The following is a 16,285-nucleotide window of genomic DNA, read 5'->3' as shown; positions in this document are numbered from 1 at the left end:
GTCAGGTGGCATCTATGGAAGAGAGTACAGTTGACATTTTGGGCCAAGACCCTTCGTCAGGACTGGAGGAAGAAAAAGGTGAGGAGTAGATTTAAAAGAGGGGGGGAGTGGGGAGAAACACAAGGTGGTAGGTGAAACTGGGAGGGGGAGGGGTGAAGTAAAGTGCTGGGAAGTTGATTGGTGAAAGAGATACAGGTCTGGCTGTCCTCTCCTATCAGATTCCTCCTTCTCCAACCCCGTTTCTCTTTCACCAATCAACTTCCCGGCTCTTTACTTCACCCCCTCCCCTTCCAGTTTCACCTATCACTTTGTGTTTCTTCCTCCCCTCCCCCCACCTTTTAAATCCCCCCCATCTTCTTTTTCTCCAGTTCTGATATATCTTATGGTCTTATGGAATATGACTCCTTCAACCTGCATCTGGCCTCATTACCACCTTCCTTCTCTCAGATGGGCTTGATCTGAGAGAGCACGAGTGGCTCTCAGTGTCCAGGGCTGTTGATTTCTACGCAACATCACTGAGCCAGTTTAGTCACAGGAAGTGGAGAGTATCCAGGCTTAATTAGTGCCTCTGTCCTTACTCAGCTCCCGAGCTGCTGTCACCCCCTGGAGGGTGAATCTGTAAGACATAGAAGCAGAATTGGGCCATTCAGCCCATTGAGTCTGCTCTTCACAGCTGAATTTCAACCCCATTCTCCTGCCTTCTCCCCATAATCATCAACGCCCTGACTAATCAAGAACCTATCATCCTCTGCTTTAAATATACCCTATGACTAGGCCTCCACAGCCACCTGTGGCAATGAATTTCACAGATTCACTATCCTCTGGCTAAAGAAATCCCTCCTTATCACTGTTCTAAATGGGCGTCCCTCTATTCTGGGGCTGTGCTCTCTTGCACTCTGATTCTAGACTCCCCCATTATAGGAAACATCCACTCTACCTTGGCCTTTCGATAGGTTCCAATCAGATGCCCCTCATTCTTCTAAACTCCAGGAAATGGGGTTGGCATTGATATTTTATTTTTAATTTTCACAGACTCGCCCTAAAAATCTATGGAGAACCGACAACATTTCAAAAAATGCCGTCATTGGTACAAGCCTCTCCAATGTCGAGGACGGCTTCTAAAAGTTAATATCCATCACGAAAGGCTCTCAGCAGCTGGAACACTCATTGCTGCCCTTCACCAAGCAGGATATGCCCTCTTCTCTTTGTTACCATCAGGAAGGAGGTACACACACAACAATTCAGAAACAGCTTCTTCTCCTCTGCTATCAAATTCTGAATTGACAATAAAGGCTACCTTGCTATTAAATGTCTACACTATTAATTAACTAATTTTATTGTAAATTAAAGTATTTTTATGTCCTGCACTATATTGCTACCTTAGAACTACAAATTTCAAACTGTGACTTTTTATTTGTTAATTTGTTTGTGATAATATTAGACTATGTGCTGTGTGTGAGTTTTATGTACTCTGTTGTGTACCTGGTCCAAAGGGATGTTGCTTCGCTTGGTGGTATATATGTTTCTGGGTGAATTACAAACTTCAACCTGAACTTGAGTCCATAGTTTAAAAGAAAAGTTTATTCAACAACCGGATACATGCCAAAAGAAATAATTTACAGCAGCAATTTCATAAAATTCCTTTCCAGTTTTTGGTACCCCTTGGAAACGCAGTGATAAAGAGAGAGGTGGAGTCTCAGTAACTATCTACTGAATACGCATGCTTTGAATAACTGCAAAGTGCCCATTTTTGTATCAGGATGAAGTAACCAAATAAATAGCTGTTTGCATTTCATCTGGCCAGTTTTTGGGCTGGTTATATAGACACTAAATTAGCTGATACATACATATGAAAACTAAATTCCTATCACCATTGCAATAAAACTTAATATTGTCTTTCTTTGTCTAACAAAAATATATATACACCAGTCTGGGCAAGTGGAAAGCAAAATGATGAACTATTTACCCTCAGAGCCTTGAAAATGGCTGAATAGTGGGAAGATCGTTGTCTAATATTATTTATTGGAGAAAACCAATTATAAAGCACATTCACATGCATCTTTTTTACACAGTACCTTTCAACAGACCATAAAATTATGAAGTCGTTCTGCAAACAAAGCACATCAAAACTACAAGAGTTTGCAAGATGTCAGTACTATGGTTTATAAACCTTTCCTTTAAACAATAATTTATTGCCATGAAACTAATGGTGAATGGTATTATCAGCCTCTCAGCCACTGATTGTTCCCATGTAGTTAACTTTCTTCCTGTGTTTCATTTACCAGACAAAATAGAACACGCACTCCGTCACTCAAGTAGATGTTGGACCAGGGAATGGTTTGCAAGAACATCAATGGGCATCAAATGTCATCTGTCCATAGTCCAAGGGCAAAAATTAATTATAAATCAACATTACAGGAGAAAGATAAAATTATATTCAAACAGCCACAGGTATATCTGAGTTTTCTGAACAATTAAAGTCATCCAGCTACAGTTAATGTGGTTGGGTAATGGTGTGGTTGGGTAACGGTGTGGGTAGGTAATGGTGTGGGTAGGTAACGGTGTGGTTGGGTGATGGTGTGGTTGGGTGATGGTGTGGTTGGGTAATGGTGTGGTTGGGTAACGGTGTGGGTAGGTAATGGTGTGGTTGGGTAACGGTGTGGGTGGGTAACGGTGTGGGTAGGTAATGGTGTGGGTAGGTAACGGTGTGGTTGGGTGATGGTGTGGTTGGGTGATGGTGTGGTTGGGTAATGGTGTGGTTGGGTGATGGTGTGGTTGGGTAATGGTGTGGTTGGGTGATGGTGTGGTTGGGTAATGGTGTGGTTGGGTAACGGTGTGGGTAGGTAATGGTGTGGGTAGGTAACGGTGTGGTTGGGTGATGGTGTGGTTGGGTAATGGTGTGGTTGGGTAACGGTGTGGGTAGGTAATGGTGTGGTTGGGTAACGGTGTGGGTAGGTAATGGTGTGGGTAGGTAACGGTGTGGTTGGGTGATGGTGTGGTTGGGTAATGGTGTGGTTGGGTAACGGTGTGGTTGGGTGATGGTGTGGTTGGGTAACGGTGTGGTTGGGTGATGGTGTGGTTGGGTAACGGTGTGGTTGGGTAACGGTGTGGGTAGGTAATGGTGTGGGTAGGTAACGGTGTGGTTGGGTGATGGTGTGGTTGGGTAATGGTGTGGTTGGGTAACGGTGTGGGTAGGTAATGGTGTGGGTAGGTAACGGTGTGGGTAGGTAATGGTGTGGGTGGGTAACTGGTTGGGTAATTGTGTGGGTGGGTAACTGTGGTTGGGTGATGGTGTGGGTGGGTAATCGTGTGGGTGGGTAATAATGTGGTTGGGTGATTGTGTGGGTGGGTGGGTAACGGTTTGGGTGGGTAATGGTGTGGTTGGGTAATGGTGTGAGTGGGTAATAGTGTGATAGGGTAACGGTTTGGGTTGGGTGATGGTGTGGGAGGGTGATGGTTTGGGTGACTAATGGTGTGGGTGGATAATAGTGCGGTTGGGTAACGGTGTGGTTGGGTAATGGTGTGGGTGGATAATAGTGCGGTTGGGTAATGGTGTGGTTGGGTAATGGTGTGGTTGGGTAATGGTGTGGCTGGGTAATGGTGTGGTTGGGTAATGTCTGACTGGAGTCGCAGCCAACAATGAGCTCACAAGTTCATGCTGTACAGCAGCGGCCACATGTTTACCTTGGGAGTTTCTGTAATTTTTGGCCAAAGTGTTGCCCCGAGAGAAGGAGAGGCACTCCATTCTCCCAGGCAGGTTGTCATTTCTCCTGGGTGATTAGACCATAACAATATAAGACATAGGAGCAGAATTAGGCCATTAGGCCCATCATGTCTTTTCCGCCATTCCATCATGGCTGATTTATTATCCCTCTCAACCCCATTCTTCTGCCTTTTCTCCATAACCTTTGATGTCCTTACTAATCAAAATGATGTGAAGTCCTCATTTAGGAACTAGACGTGTCGAGATCTGCATCAGAGAACGGAGAGTTCCAGGAACTATTAGTTGGCTGTGTGCCAGTATCTATTGTAAAGTGGGCTCGAACTGTGACTACTTGTTAAAATTCATTTGTAAATGGAACCTCATGGCCCTTTGCATCTTTGAATCCTTGACAAAGTTTTCCTTCAGACCTCGTGCCTCCTTTTCTGCGTCTATCCTCGGGCTTGTCGACCCATATAAAATGGCACTTGGACAGCACAGCCTGCACCTTGGATTTCTGGGGGTTCCCGGAAGATTGACTAGTTTAGAACAGATCTTCCTTCTTCCCTCTCAATCGCTGAGGTACAGAGAGAAGGGTCACCCACACACACATGCACGCATACAACCTTCTAGTTAACTGAGCAGGAAATGGAAGATGCCCCTCATGCAGTCGAGGTAGTTAGTGAGTTTAAATGTTGGACATTCCTGGATTCTCTACCCTGATATAAAATAGTGAAATATTTTATTTGCAGGAGTTAATTTCACAGAAGATTAAGCATAGCCTGGGGCAAGTTATACAGACAATCCTAAACAGTTAAGACACAGTAATATTTGTCATTTATTACAAATATTGGTTCCCAACCTTAATATATTGTTTATTGTCAAGTGAAGATTACTTTTCCCCCACTGTTACCATTCTAATGCATTAGCTAAAGTTTATTTATTGCAGTTATTTCAAATATGCAAACCCTTGGGGGCTGATGCACAATGTATTCCTCCTTGTATTTTGGGAAGATTTATGTTGCCTGATAAAATGCCACTTATCCCATACAATGACTCTAACCCTGCACTGGGTGTGTTTGAATCTCAGTTTGGTCCATCTCACTGCAGCCTTAGCAAACATCAGCATAAAATTGAATGTCTGAACTTGTATTACTTCTGGAATGATTTACTAGTGATTCTGGTTACTGGAACTTCTACACTTAACCCTCCAAGATCTCTTAAGACTCATTTTTGTAATGGATTCCTGAACACTTCATTTACTTCCATCCATTTTCTGGAAATGTAGAATGTCTTAATTTAAAAAAAACTTAAGAATGAAACAGGAAGTAACTACCCTGACATCAGTCTTAAAATAATTGACAAGTATTGCTATCTCCCTCCCAAAAAAAAATCAGTCACAGGCATAATCTTCACTTGAGCTGTCAGCCGTCTTCTACGCGAGTAATTGAAGACTCAGCTCTAGTTTTATCTTCTCCAAAACTACTGCCATAAAATTCTCCATCACTGGGTAGAAATAGAACATCTCTTAACACATTTCCATTAACATGAAGTTCTACTTAAATTATATTGTCCGTCTGTCTTGTTTTCCATGTTCGGTGAGTACCCCAGCGACTGCGCTCTGTCTGGGTGGAAATTCAATGTTCAGAAGAGCTGTGCATTTGGATTTCTGGTCTAAGGTAAAAGCAACTGGCAGCAATCTTGTTTCCTCAAGTCATGCTGACCTTCGTCATTCAGACAAAATACTCTCCCTGTCTCCTTGTGCCTGTCACTGAGTTCAGCGTCCATCAGTAGAGGGATCTAACTGAAATGCATCTTCACTGCCATTAGGTTGAGGTTGGGGAGAGGGTGGAAGTGGGGGGGGGGCACACATTCAACACCTTCACAGTGAACTGATGACTGACACCACAGCCTTGCTGGAGCTAGATATCCACCTGTCAGTGTGCACTGCACTCCTGAACAACAGCAGGCTTGTTTTAGGATTGTCTAAACGTTAGGTTTCCCCAAACGCGTGTCTCTGTCCTCCACCCCGAGGATGCGAGTCCTGTCCTTGGCGGTGGCGATAAACTAGCATCACACTCCGGCTGAGCTAAAGGTGGAGTTCTTCTCCCCGGGGGGGGTGTGTGAGTCCCGTCCTTGGAGGTGGCGATAAACTAGGAACACACTCTGACTGAGCCAAAGATGGGCGTTCTACCTGCCACTGGAGCGAACGGGCCGGTTTCAGTCAGTTGCAGGTCATGTTGAAGAAGTGACTTCAGTCCAACTATGAGATGCAATTCACAATCACCATGGTGCGTTAACAGAAAGAATGAGGGGTTGAGTAAGGAGGGCGGGCGGTGGTTGTGTTTCTGGGTGGAGCATCCCATACACTTGTAAACATCAACACAATGCAATGACCGAGTTAATGTATGTATTGCATCTTGTTTGAATTCAGTGTTCACTGGGGAGGGGGCGGGGTGTCCTTGTTAGACACTTCTCGGCGCTCTCTCAGACTCGTGTGTCCGCCTGTTGCGACCCTTCTTGTTTTCCTGTAGGTGCTTCCACTTGTTGCCGTGCGCGGGGGAGTGCGAGAGGCCCTGCTTCCTCCGCCGGCGGTCCCGCCGCCACACCTGCTCACAGAACTCGTCCATGGTGTTGAGGTTGGGGTGGTTTATCAGCTGCATGAAGTCCTGGTACCAGACCTTCTGGATGGCCGAGGCGATGCTGTGGCTCTCCTTGGCCCTCGGCCCCTCGTCGTCCTCCTTGTGGAGAAGTTCCTCCAAGTGCTCGGTGTCAATGATCTCCAGGGTCACCTTCAGCAGGGTCTGCATGAAGCCGTGCTCTACCGTCTGGCAGATGTAGGTCCCCGCGTCTCTCCTCTGCAGACTCCGCAGCAGCAAACCTTGCTCGGTCCTGATGAGGCGGTCGTCCATATTAATCTACAACGGATGGAGACACAGGATCAGACAAGGAGCCACAGAGCCATGGAATCAGACCTTCATAACATCACAGAAGGAATCAATTCTACCCACTGACTCCATTAACGAACAAGGGTTAACCTTATTCACCATATACTGTACATTTACGTGCTGTGGTGTGTTGGCGTAACATCCAACAAAAAGCAACAACGTTCAACAATTATAACGAATTAAGACTCATATAAAAATAAAGTTAGAAATACAGATATGAAATGAAATATGCATGAATACCATAAATACTAGCATGTATTTACAATGTAAACAGAACTATAAAAGTGATTTAAAATATTCCCTTCTAGAATTTTATAAAACTCCCTTTTGGCAAGCACCATAGGGCTATTAAAACAAAAAACTTCACATCTTACAAATGTCTTCCCCTAGGCAGTTATCTGCTCAAACATTCTAGCTCTCCGAACTCCCTTTATCTATTACCCCTGTCACTGAACTGCAGTGCTGACACTTCAAACCACTTTTCATAATGCTCTTTCCATTGTAAATACCTGCTGGTACTTTGTGCATTTTTGCATATTTATTCCATGCCTATCTCAGCATGCGATGTCAGCTCTGGTGAACTGGGAAGATGAGATCTACAGTGAGATCCAACGGCCAGGAAGATGGTACTGCAATGCTCCACGGAGAGCAAAGGGCGTGACACGGCACAGAAGGGATAATGGTCATCCACTGCAACCAAGGAAGACCCCAGTTTGTGACGCCTGCTTGTACCACTGTACCTGGATTTCTGAAGTTGAAAGAATGGAACTGGCCCAATGCAACAGCCTGCATTGCAACACTTTATAACACATAACATTTATAATTATGTAACACATAAATGCAACACTTTAAAAACTGTCCACCGTTGGTTTCTTGTTATTGTTGGACATGATGGACTTCAAACTTAATTTTTATGTAATTCTTTATTCTTTACAATTGTGCAGTGTTGATTTTTGTTGCAAGCTACACCGACACATCACACTAATCCCTCTCACACTGATCTGATAACACACTGCTGTCACACTAAACCTGTCACACTAACCTCTGTCACACTGATCTCATTTCACACTGCTGTCACACTAATCTCACTCCACACTCCTGTCACACTCATCTCCCTCTCCTGCATATATGCTCTGATCAGAACCCATTACCTCCTCCTTGCGTTCCTCGTTCTGCCTCTGGAACTGCCAGAGAGCCAGTGCCCGCTGGGACTTGGGGATGCATTCCAAGAAGGTGGTGCTGTTCTCCACCCCATAGATGACCTTTGCCTCCGCGTTTTCATACTGGTGTAGGTTATCTGCAGAAAGAGAGGCCGTCATCAAACATTCTGAAGGAAACCGATTACTGCACGATGATGCTGGATGCAAAGGAAGTCTTACTGAATAACATTAGAGCTGTGGTTCAAAAGAAATTCTCATTTCACTTCTGATATGCCTTCCACTATAGAGCAATGAGGTGTTGGGGGGGGTTAGAGTGGGTTAGAGTGATCATGGATTAGGTTCTCAGCCCCATTCTGCTGATTTCTCCCCATAACCTTTGACACCTTTACTAGCTAAGCACCTATCAAATATACTCAACAACTTAGCCTCCAGAGTTGTCTGGGGCAATGAATTCCACAGATTCACTGCCCTCTGACGAAAGAAATTCCTCCTGGGCTCTGTTCTAAAGGGACATCTCTCTATTTTTAGATTGTGCCTCTGTTCCTAGACTCCCCCACTACAATACTACTACAAATTTCAGTCCAGTATCATATTGTGAGAGATGCTGTAGACTTCCATTGATTCTGTTATGGTTATTATTCTATTATGGAATTACTGAGCACACGCACAAGCAAATGAATCTTAGGGCTGTATACGGTGACATATATGTACTTTGATAATAAGTTTCCTTTCAACTTTGCAGATCTTTCTTAATGCTAAGCATGTAATTAGGCAAAATTCGCCAATGTAACAGGAATGCTAAACTGTGGGAACCAATGCGGAGGCGGGACAGTGGCAAACAATGCATTTTACTGCGTTGTTTCAATGTAGATGTGAGAAATAAGGGTAGTCTTTAATCTGCAAATGTTTAGTACACACATGGCTTGGTGCAGCTGCTTTGGGCCTGTAACAGTGCCAGGCAGAGCATGAGACAGAGGGAAGGTTAGAGATTTCATTTCAATGTCTGCAGAGAACCCTGTGTGTCCTAATGTGCAAATTACAAGTGCAGGATTACAACGTCAGTTATAATCATCCCACATTATCCAACGGCAGAAACACGAAACCTATCAGGTGCCACACGGATCATTAGAGATTATAAGAATGATTGTTGCCCATCTCGGAGCAATTGCTCTCTAATTTCTCTCACATTCTACAACCATGAACAGTGCAACATTAAAGAAATATTCAATGTAAAAAGAAAAGAAATGCTGCAAACACTCAGCAGGTCAGGCAGCATCTGTGGAAATTATCCCATAGCTTTGTGAACGGGACCAGCAGCGTACGAGGAATGATTAAAATTAGCATTTACATTGAAATGTATAGTTGTTGTGTATTTAAGGTTTCTGTGATACTTGAGTAATCTTGTAAATAGGTTGTTGATTAAGAATTCTTTATTGACTTAATTCATTATGGATTATATGTATAAATAAATGAATTGCATTCGTCATGACCCTGCCACGTCATTTGTTTGTGCCTTGCTTAAATTAAAACCACGACTTAACTCGGACTCTTGTTTACATTTGGATTTGTTTAATGCTTTGAGGTGGCAAAACAGAACAACAGTGGAATTCGCTCCTTGTGTCAATGGCCAACACAATCTGAGGATGTGCTGGGGGGGCAGCCCGCAAATATCACCATGCCTCTGGCACCAACATTGCATGCCCACAACTCACTCACCCTAACTGGTACATCTTTGGATCTTAGGAGGGAACCAGAGCATCTGGAGGACACCTATGCAGTCACAGAGGGAACGTACAAACTCCTTGCAGACAATGGTGGGAATTTAACCATGATTACTGGTGCTGTACAACACCGCACTAACCACTATGTTACTGTGCCATTACGTAGGGTCCAGTATATGTCCTCAGGGAAGTTACTCGTGACTAAGGTACAGAACCAGACTAAACACTGGTTTGCACCAAGGAAGAGGCGCTTGAGGTCATGGATGAACTGAAGTGGATGAGTCACCAATTCCTGGAAGGATGGCTCCGAATTTCCTGAGCAGAATGAGGGAAAGATTTACAGAAGTCATGACCAGAAGTTTTAAAGTCAAGAAACTTTACATTACACCCTTGTTCAACAAAACTCTGCAGCTTAAGGGTGAAAAAGATTTGCTTTATTTGCTCCATTGGATCGTGTGAAATGTGCTGGTTGTGTCAAATCAAATCAGTGAGGGTTTTTCTGGCCAGTCTTCCAGCGCCAACATAGCAAGCCCACAACTCACTAACCCTGACCCATACATCTTTGGAATATGGGAGGAAACCAGAGCACCTGAGGAAACCCACACGGTTACGAGGAGGATGTACAAACTCTTTACAGGCAGTGGAGTGGTTTGAGCTGGTGTTGTAAAGCGTTGTGGTAACCGCTACGCTACAGTGCCAGTCCGATAAAAACGCAGCGCGGGGTAAGTTCTGGAAACAATCAGCAGTGAAAACCCCTTGGAGAAGTGCAGTTTGATTAGAGGAGCCTTGCTAAAGGCAAGTTATGGTTAACTCATGACAAGAGCTTTCCCGAAGTAACGGGAGTTAATGCCGAGTGGAAGCTGTACATGTGGATTTCCAACAGGTATTTGACACTGCACCATCTAAGAAGTTGGTCAGCAAGATGGAAATGAAAGAGGCCAGCGATGCAGATGGAAACTTGGGTCAGGAGTCGTGACAGGCTGCACCTCGGCAGGGAAGTGGACGAGGGAGCTCCCTGCAGTCAGGACAAGGACATGCCTAAGAACATTGATGAATTCAGTTCGGGTGTACACAACCTAATTAGATTCATTCATAAATTTATTTTGTGCCCTGCAATGAATCCATTTAATTAGTAAAGGTGTCAAAGGTTACAGGCTGAGAGAGAACTTAGAGTACAGAAGGAATAATAAATCAGCCATGCCCAAATGGCAGGGCAGACTCAGTGGGCTGAATGGCCTAATTCTGCTCCAATGTCTTATGGTTGTATAGGGCACAATTTCCAATCTACACAAAGATTGGAGATGTAGCAAAGCAAAGTTCAGTCCTCGAGTCAGAGAGACATCGAGCATTCATTACAGCACAGAATCAAGCCCTTCGGCTCAAGTAGTCATTGCCAAGGTATTATTCTGCCTGGCCCCACTGACCTATATCTCCATACCCTCCCCACCCCACCCCCATTGACGTACTTATCCAAACTTCATGGGCTTCAAGGAGATGTTTCAACACTAGTGAGGTGGACAGGTTGATGGGAGGTTCAATATAACTGAGAAATGTTGGAAATTTTGCATTGGGGAAAGAAGAGGAAAGATAGTGAGAGATGATGTTTACTGTAAATTGTAGAGAACTGGAGAGACAGATGTGTGGTATCTTGGGTTTGATAAGCAGAAGCACAGGATACAAAACGTAAAGGCAGGGACATTCAAGAAACACTTTGATAGGTGCATGGATGATAGGAAAATGGAGGTTTATGTAGGAGGGAAGGGCTGGATTGAACTTAGAGTAGGTTAAAAGGTCGACACAACATCACAAGCCAAAGGACCGGTACTGAGCTGTGCTGTAATGTTCTATGTTTTTGTCCTGTGCTCTAAAAGCATAAAATTGCTCTGTCTATGATCAAAGCATTGTGTTTGTCTCTCAGAGACACACTTCAGGAAAGGTGCGAAGGTGCTGGAGGCACTGCGGAAGAGCTTTTCCATATTTCCAGGGCTGAGGGACTTTAACTGTGTGGATAGGTGGGAGGTGCTGGGCTTGGAACGGAAGAGGCTATAATGGGAACTGATAGTGGTTTTAGTGTTCGTGAAGTAGCAGGCAGAACATAGAGAGAAGCTATTTCCATTGATGGAAGAGTCAAGAACCAGGGACACCGAAGAACTAGCTCTTTAGTTCCAGTACTAAAGCTTTGAGGAAGTTTGTTTTAGATTATTCTCATTCAGTAAAGTGCTTCAAAGTTTGTGACAAAACCACTAAGATCTCACGCGAGTCCAATGTCCAACTGGATAAACCCAGAGCCCCAGCATTTCTGTAATCTGATCTTAACTAACGCAAAGTTATGTGGAAAACCCATAGCTTACAATATTAGTTACAAATGCATTCAAATGAAATCCCTTTATACTCCTACTTCCAATCCTGTGCTACGGATGGCTGTGGAGGCCAAGTCATTGGGTATAATTAAAGTGGAGTGGATCAATTCTTATTAGTAAGGCCATCAAAGGTTACAGGGAGAAGCAAGGAGAATGGGGTTCAGAGGGAAAATAAATCAGCCATGATGGAATTACAGAGCAGGCTTTGTGGATCAAATGGCCTAATTCTGCTCCTATGCCCTATATACAAATCCTGTTTGTTTAACTCCTGCTGTGAACACTAAACAAATATTAATATAATTTACATGGCTTTATCCTCACTGTTACCTGGGCCATCAATGTATCCAATGCTGACCTGGATTCAAGATCTTACCTTGCCGAACCCACTGTTTTAACAAATGTTCCTCTTTCTAATTGAAAACTGCACGGTCCACCAGCAGAGGGCAGTGCCACCCAACATATCGTGTGAACTTAGCGCCAACCTGAAATTTGCCAATACAGCAACATTTCTGTGTTTTACGTTGACATTTGGCCCAGTAGAAGCCTGGTGCAAGTGCTAGCAACACTCTCCTCTGCGCTGCAGATGCACTGGGTGCCTTTTCTTTGATGCTTACCAGCTGCTGGTGAGGTATTTGCAGTCAAATTGTGACTGATCTATCTGGATGTTAATCACGAGTTAGCCGTGGTTAATCAATGCACATTCTAACAGCAGTCCCGCTTTCCTGAGCTGACAGGAGTATGGCTGAATGGCAAGGGTAATTGTTCATTTACCCCTTTTCACTGTCACCCTCTGCTGTGCAGGAGACGGGGCAAGAGAAGTGGGGAAGGGTGAAGGGAAAAGAGCATCAAGCGACTGAATGGGTTAGAGGGACAAAGGGGTTGCGGGGAACAAGAGAGTGTAAGGACTGAATGGGTTAAGAGGGACAAAGGGGTTGAGGGGAACAAGAGAGTGTAAGGACTGAATGGGTTAAGAGGAATGAGAAGGGGTTGAGGGGAACAAGAGAGTGTAAGGACTGAATGGGTTAAGAGGAATGAGAAGGGGTTGCGGGGAACAAGAGAGTGTAAGGACTGAATGGGTTAAGAGGGACAAAGGGGTTGAGGGGAACAAGAGAGTGTAAGGACTGAATGGGTTAAGAGGAATGAGAAGGGGTTGCGGGGAACAAGAGAGTGTAAGGACTGAATGGGTTAAGAGGAATGAGAAGGGGTTGAGGGGAACAAGAGAGTGTAAGGACTGAATGGGTTAAGAGGAATGAGAAGGGGTTGCGGGGAACAAGAGAGTGTAAGGACTGAATGGGTTAAGAGGGACAAAGGGGTTGAGGGGAACAAGAGAGTGTAAGGACTGAATGGGTTAAGAGGGACAAAGGGGTTGCGGGGAACAAGAGAGTGTAAGGACTGAATGGGTTAAGAGGGACAAAGGGGTTGAGGGGAACAAGAGAGTGTAAGGACTGAATGGGTTAAGAGGAATGAGAAGGGGTTGAGGGAAACAAGAGAGTGTAAGGACTGAATGGGTTAAGAGGAATGAGAAGGGGTTGAGGGGAACAAGAGAGTGTAAGGACTGAATGGGTTAAGAGGAATGAGAAGGGGTTGAGGGGAACAAGAGAGTGTAAGGACTGAATGGGTTAAGAGGAATGAGAAGGGGTTGAGGGGAACAAGAGAGTGTAAGGACTGAATGGGTTAAGAGGAATGAGAAGGGGTTGAGGGGAACAAGAGAGTGTAAGGACTGAATGGGTTAAGAGGGACAAAGGGGTTGCGGGGAACAAGAGAGTGTAAGGACTGAATGGGTTAAGAGGGACAAAGGGGTTGAGGGGAACAAGAGAGTGTAAGGACTGAATGGGTTAAGAGGAATGAGAAGGGGTTGAGGGGAACAAGAGAGTGTAAGGACTGAATGGGTTAAGAGGGACAAAGGGGTTGCGGGGAACAAGAGAGTGTAAGGACTGAATGGGTTAAGAGGGACAAAGGGGTTGCGGGGAACAAGAGAGTGTAAGGAATGAATGGGTTAAGAGGAATGAGAAGGGGTTGAGGGGAACAAGAGAGTGTAAGGACTGAATGGGTTAAGAGGGACAAAGGGGTTGCGGGGAACAAGAGAGTGTAAGGACTGAATGGGTTAAGAGGAATGAGAAGGGGTTGAGGGGAACAAGAGAGTGTAAGGACTGAATGGGTTAAAAGGGACAAAGGGGTTGCGGGGAACAAGAGAGTGTAAGGACTGAATGGGTTAAGAGGAATGAGAAGGGGTTGCGGGGAACAAGAGAGTGTAAGGACTGAATGGGTTAAGAGGAATGAGAAGGGGTTGAGGGGAACAAGAGAGTGTAAGGACTGAATGGGTTAAGAGGGACAAAGGGGTTGCGGGGAACAAGAGAGTGTAAGGACTGAATGGGTTAAGAGGAATGAGAAGGGGTTGAGGGGAACAAGAGAGTGTAAGGACTGAATGGGTTAAGAGGGACAAAGGGGTTGCGGGGAACAAGAGAGTGTAAGGACTGAATGGGTTAAGAGGGACAAAGGGGTTGAGGGGAACAAGAGAGTGTAAGGACTGAATGGGTTAAGAGGAATGAGAAGGGGTTGAGGGGAACAAGAGAGTGTAAGGACTGAATGGGTTAAGAGGGACAAAGGGTATGAGGAGAACAAGAGAGTGTAAGGACTGAATGGGTTAAGAGGGACAAAGGGGTTGAGGGGAACAAGAGAGTGTAAGGACTGAATGGGTTAAGAGGGACAAAGGGGTTGAGGGGAACAAGAGAGTGTAAGGACTGAATGGGTTAAGAGGGACAAAGGGGTTGAGGGGAACAAGAGAGTGTAAGGACTGAATGGGTTAAGAGGAATGAGAAGGGGTTGCGGGGAACAAGAGAGTGTAAGGACTGAATGGGTTAAGAGGGACAAAGGGGTTGAGGGGAACAAGAGAGTGTAAGGACTGAATGGGTTAAGAGGAATGAGAAGGGGTTGCGGGGAACAAGAGAGTGTAAGGACTGAATGGGTTAAGAGGAATGAGAAGGGGTTGTGGGGAACAAGAGAGTGTAAGGACTGAATGGGTTAAGAGGAATGAGAAGGGGTTGCGGGGAACAAGAGAGTGTAAGGACTGAATGGGTTAAGAGGAATGAGAAGGGGTTGCGGGGAACAAGAGAGTGTAAGGACTGAATGGGTTAAGAGGAATGAGAAGGGGTTGAGGGGAACAAGAGAGTGTAAGGACTGAATGGGTTAAGAGGGACAAAGGGGTTGCGGGGAACAAGAGAGTGTAAGGACTGAATGGGTTAAGAGGAATGAGAAGGGGTTGCGGGGAACAAGAGAGTGTAAGGACTGAATGGGTTAAGAGGGACAAAGGGGTTGAGGGGAACAAGAGAGTGTAAGGACTGAATGGGTTAAGAGGGACAAAGGGGTTGAGGGGAACAAGAGAGTGTAAGGACTGAATGGGTTAAGAGGGACAAAGGGGTTGAGGGGAACAAGAGAGTGTAAGGACGGAATGGGTTAAGAGGAATGAGAAGGGGTTGAGGGGAACAAGAGAGTGTAAGGACTGAATGGGTTAAGAGGGACAAAGGGGTTGAGGGGAACAAGAGAGTGTAAGGACTGAATAGGTTAAGAGGAATGAGAAGGGGTTGAGGGGAACAAGAGAGTGTAAGGACTGAATGGGTTAAGAGGAATGAGAAGGGGTTGCGGGGAACAAGAGAGTGTAAGGACTGAATGGGTTAAGAGGAATGAGAAGGGGTTGCGGGGAACAAGAGAGTGTAAGGACTGAATGGGTTAAGAGGAATGAGAAGGGGTTGCGGGGAACAAGAGAGTGTAAGGACTGAATGGGTTAAGAGGAATGAGAAGGGGTTGCGGGGAACAAGAGAGTGTAAGGACTGAATGGGTTAAGAGGAATGAGAAGGGGTTGTTGCCGAGGAAGGATGAACAGGATAAACACGGGGCGGAGAGCAGTGGGCCCTAGTTCTCGGCGTAGCGGAAGCAGGCAGTGTGGTGGAGTTTATGAGGCTTTGAGACAGATACGTGAATGTGAAGGGAATGGAGGGAAATGGGATACGCAGGAGGAGGACATTTAGTATAAACTGCCATCAAGATTAGCACAGCATTGTGGGCTGAATGGCTGAATGCTGTACTCTTCTATGTTCTAAGATAAGGCAGAGTGAGAACCTTGGACCTTTGTGTCACCACCCATCACCTTTAACCAGCTTAGGCCCCCAATGCTGAAGACGCTGCAGAATAGCCAATATAAGAGGTGAGGGGAGAGTGTTGGGGGAGAGGCAGAGGTGTGGGGAGAGTGTTAGGGGAGAGGCAGAGGAGTGGGGAGAGTGTTGGGGGGAGAGGCAGAGGTGTGGGGAGAGTGTTAGGGGAGAGGCAGAGGTGTGGGGAGAGTGTTGGGGAGAGGCAGAGTAGTGGGGAGAGTGTTGGGGGAGAGGTAGAGGAGTGGGGA

At 45.4% G+C, this 16,285-nt stretch overlaps 1 protein-coding gene across 6 annotated transcripts in view; it reads right to left on the bottom strand.

Moving 5' to 3' along the window:
• Positions 1-1,561: 1,561 nt before the first annotated feature.
• Positions 1,562-16,285, bottom strand: part of LOC140738735 (semaphorin-3A-like) — a 269,718-nt gene continuing 254,994 nt past the window's right edge. For all 6 annotated transcript variants that reach the window (XM_073066471.1, XM_073066473.1, XM_073066475.1 and 3 more), the window contains exons 17-18: positions 7,800-7,945; positions 1,562-6,618 (exon numbers count right to left, since the gene is read on the bottom strand). In XM_073066471.1, coding sequence (XP_072922572.1) covers positions 6,166-6,618; positions 7,800-7,945 — 599 coding nt within the window. In that variant the 3' untranslated portion in view covers positions 1,562-6,165. The remainder of the gene's footprint in view (positions 6,619-7,799; positions 7,946-16,285) is intronic.

Source organism: Hemitrygon akajei, chromosome 14 (genome assembly GCF_048418815.1).
Source record: "Hemitrygon akajei chromosome 14, sHemAka1.3, whole genome shotgun sequence".
NCBI classification, from domain to species: Eukaryota; Metazoa; Chordata; class Chondrichthyes; order Myliobatiformes; family Dasyatidae; genus Hemitrygon; species Hemitrygon akajei.
This window is presented reverse-complemented; position numbering and strand designations above follow the sequence as displayed.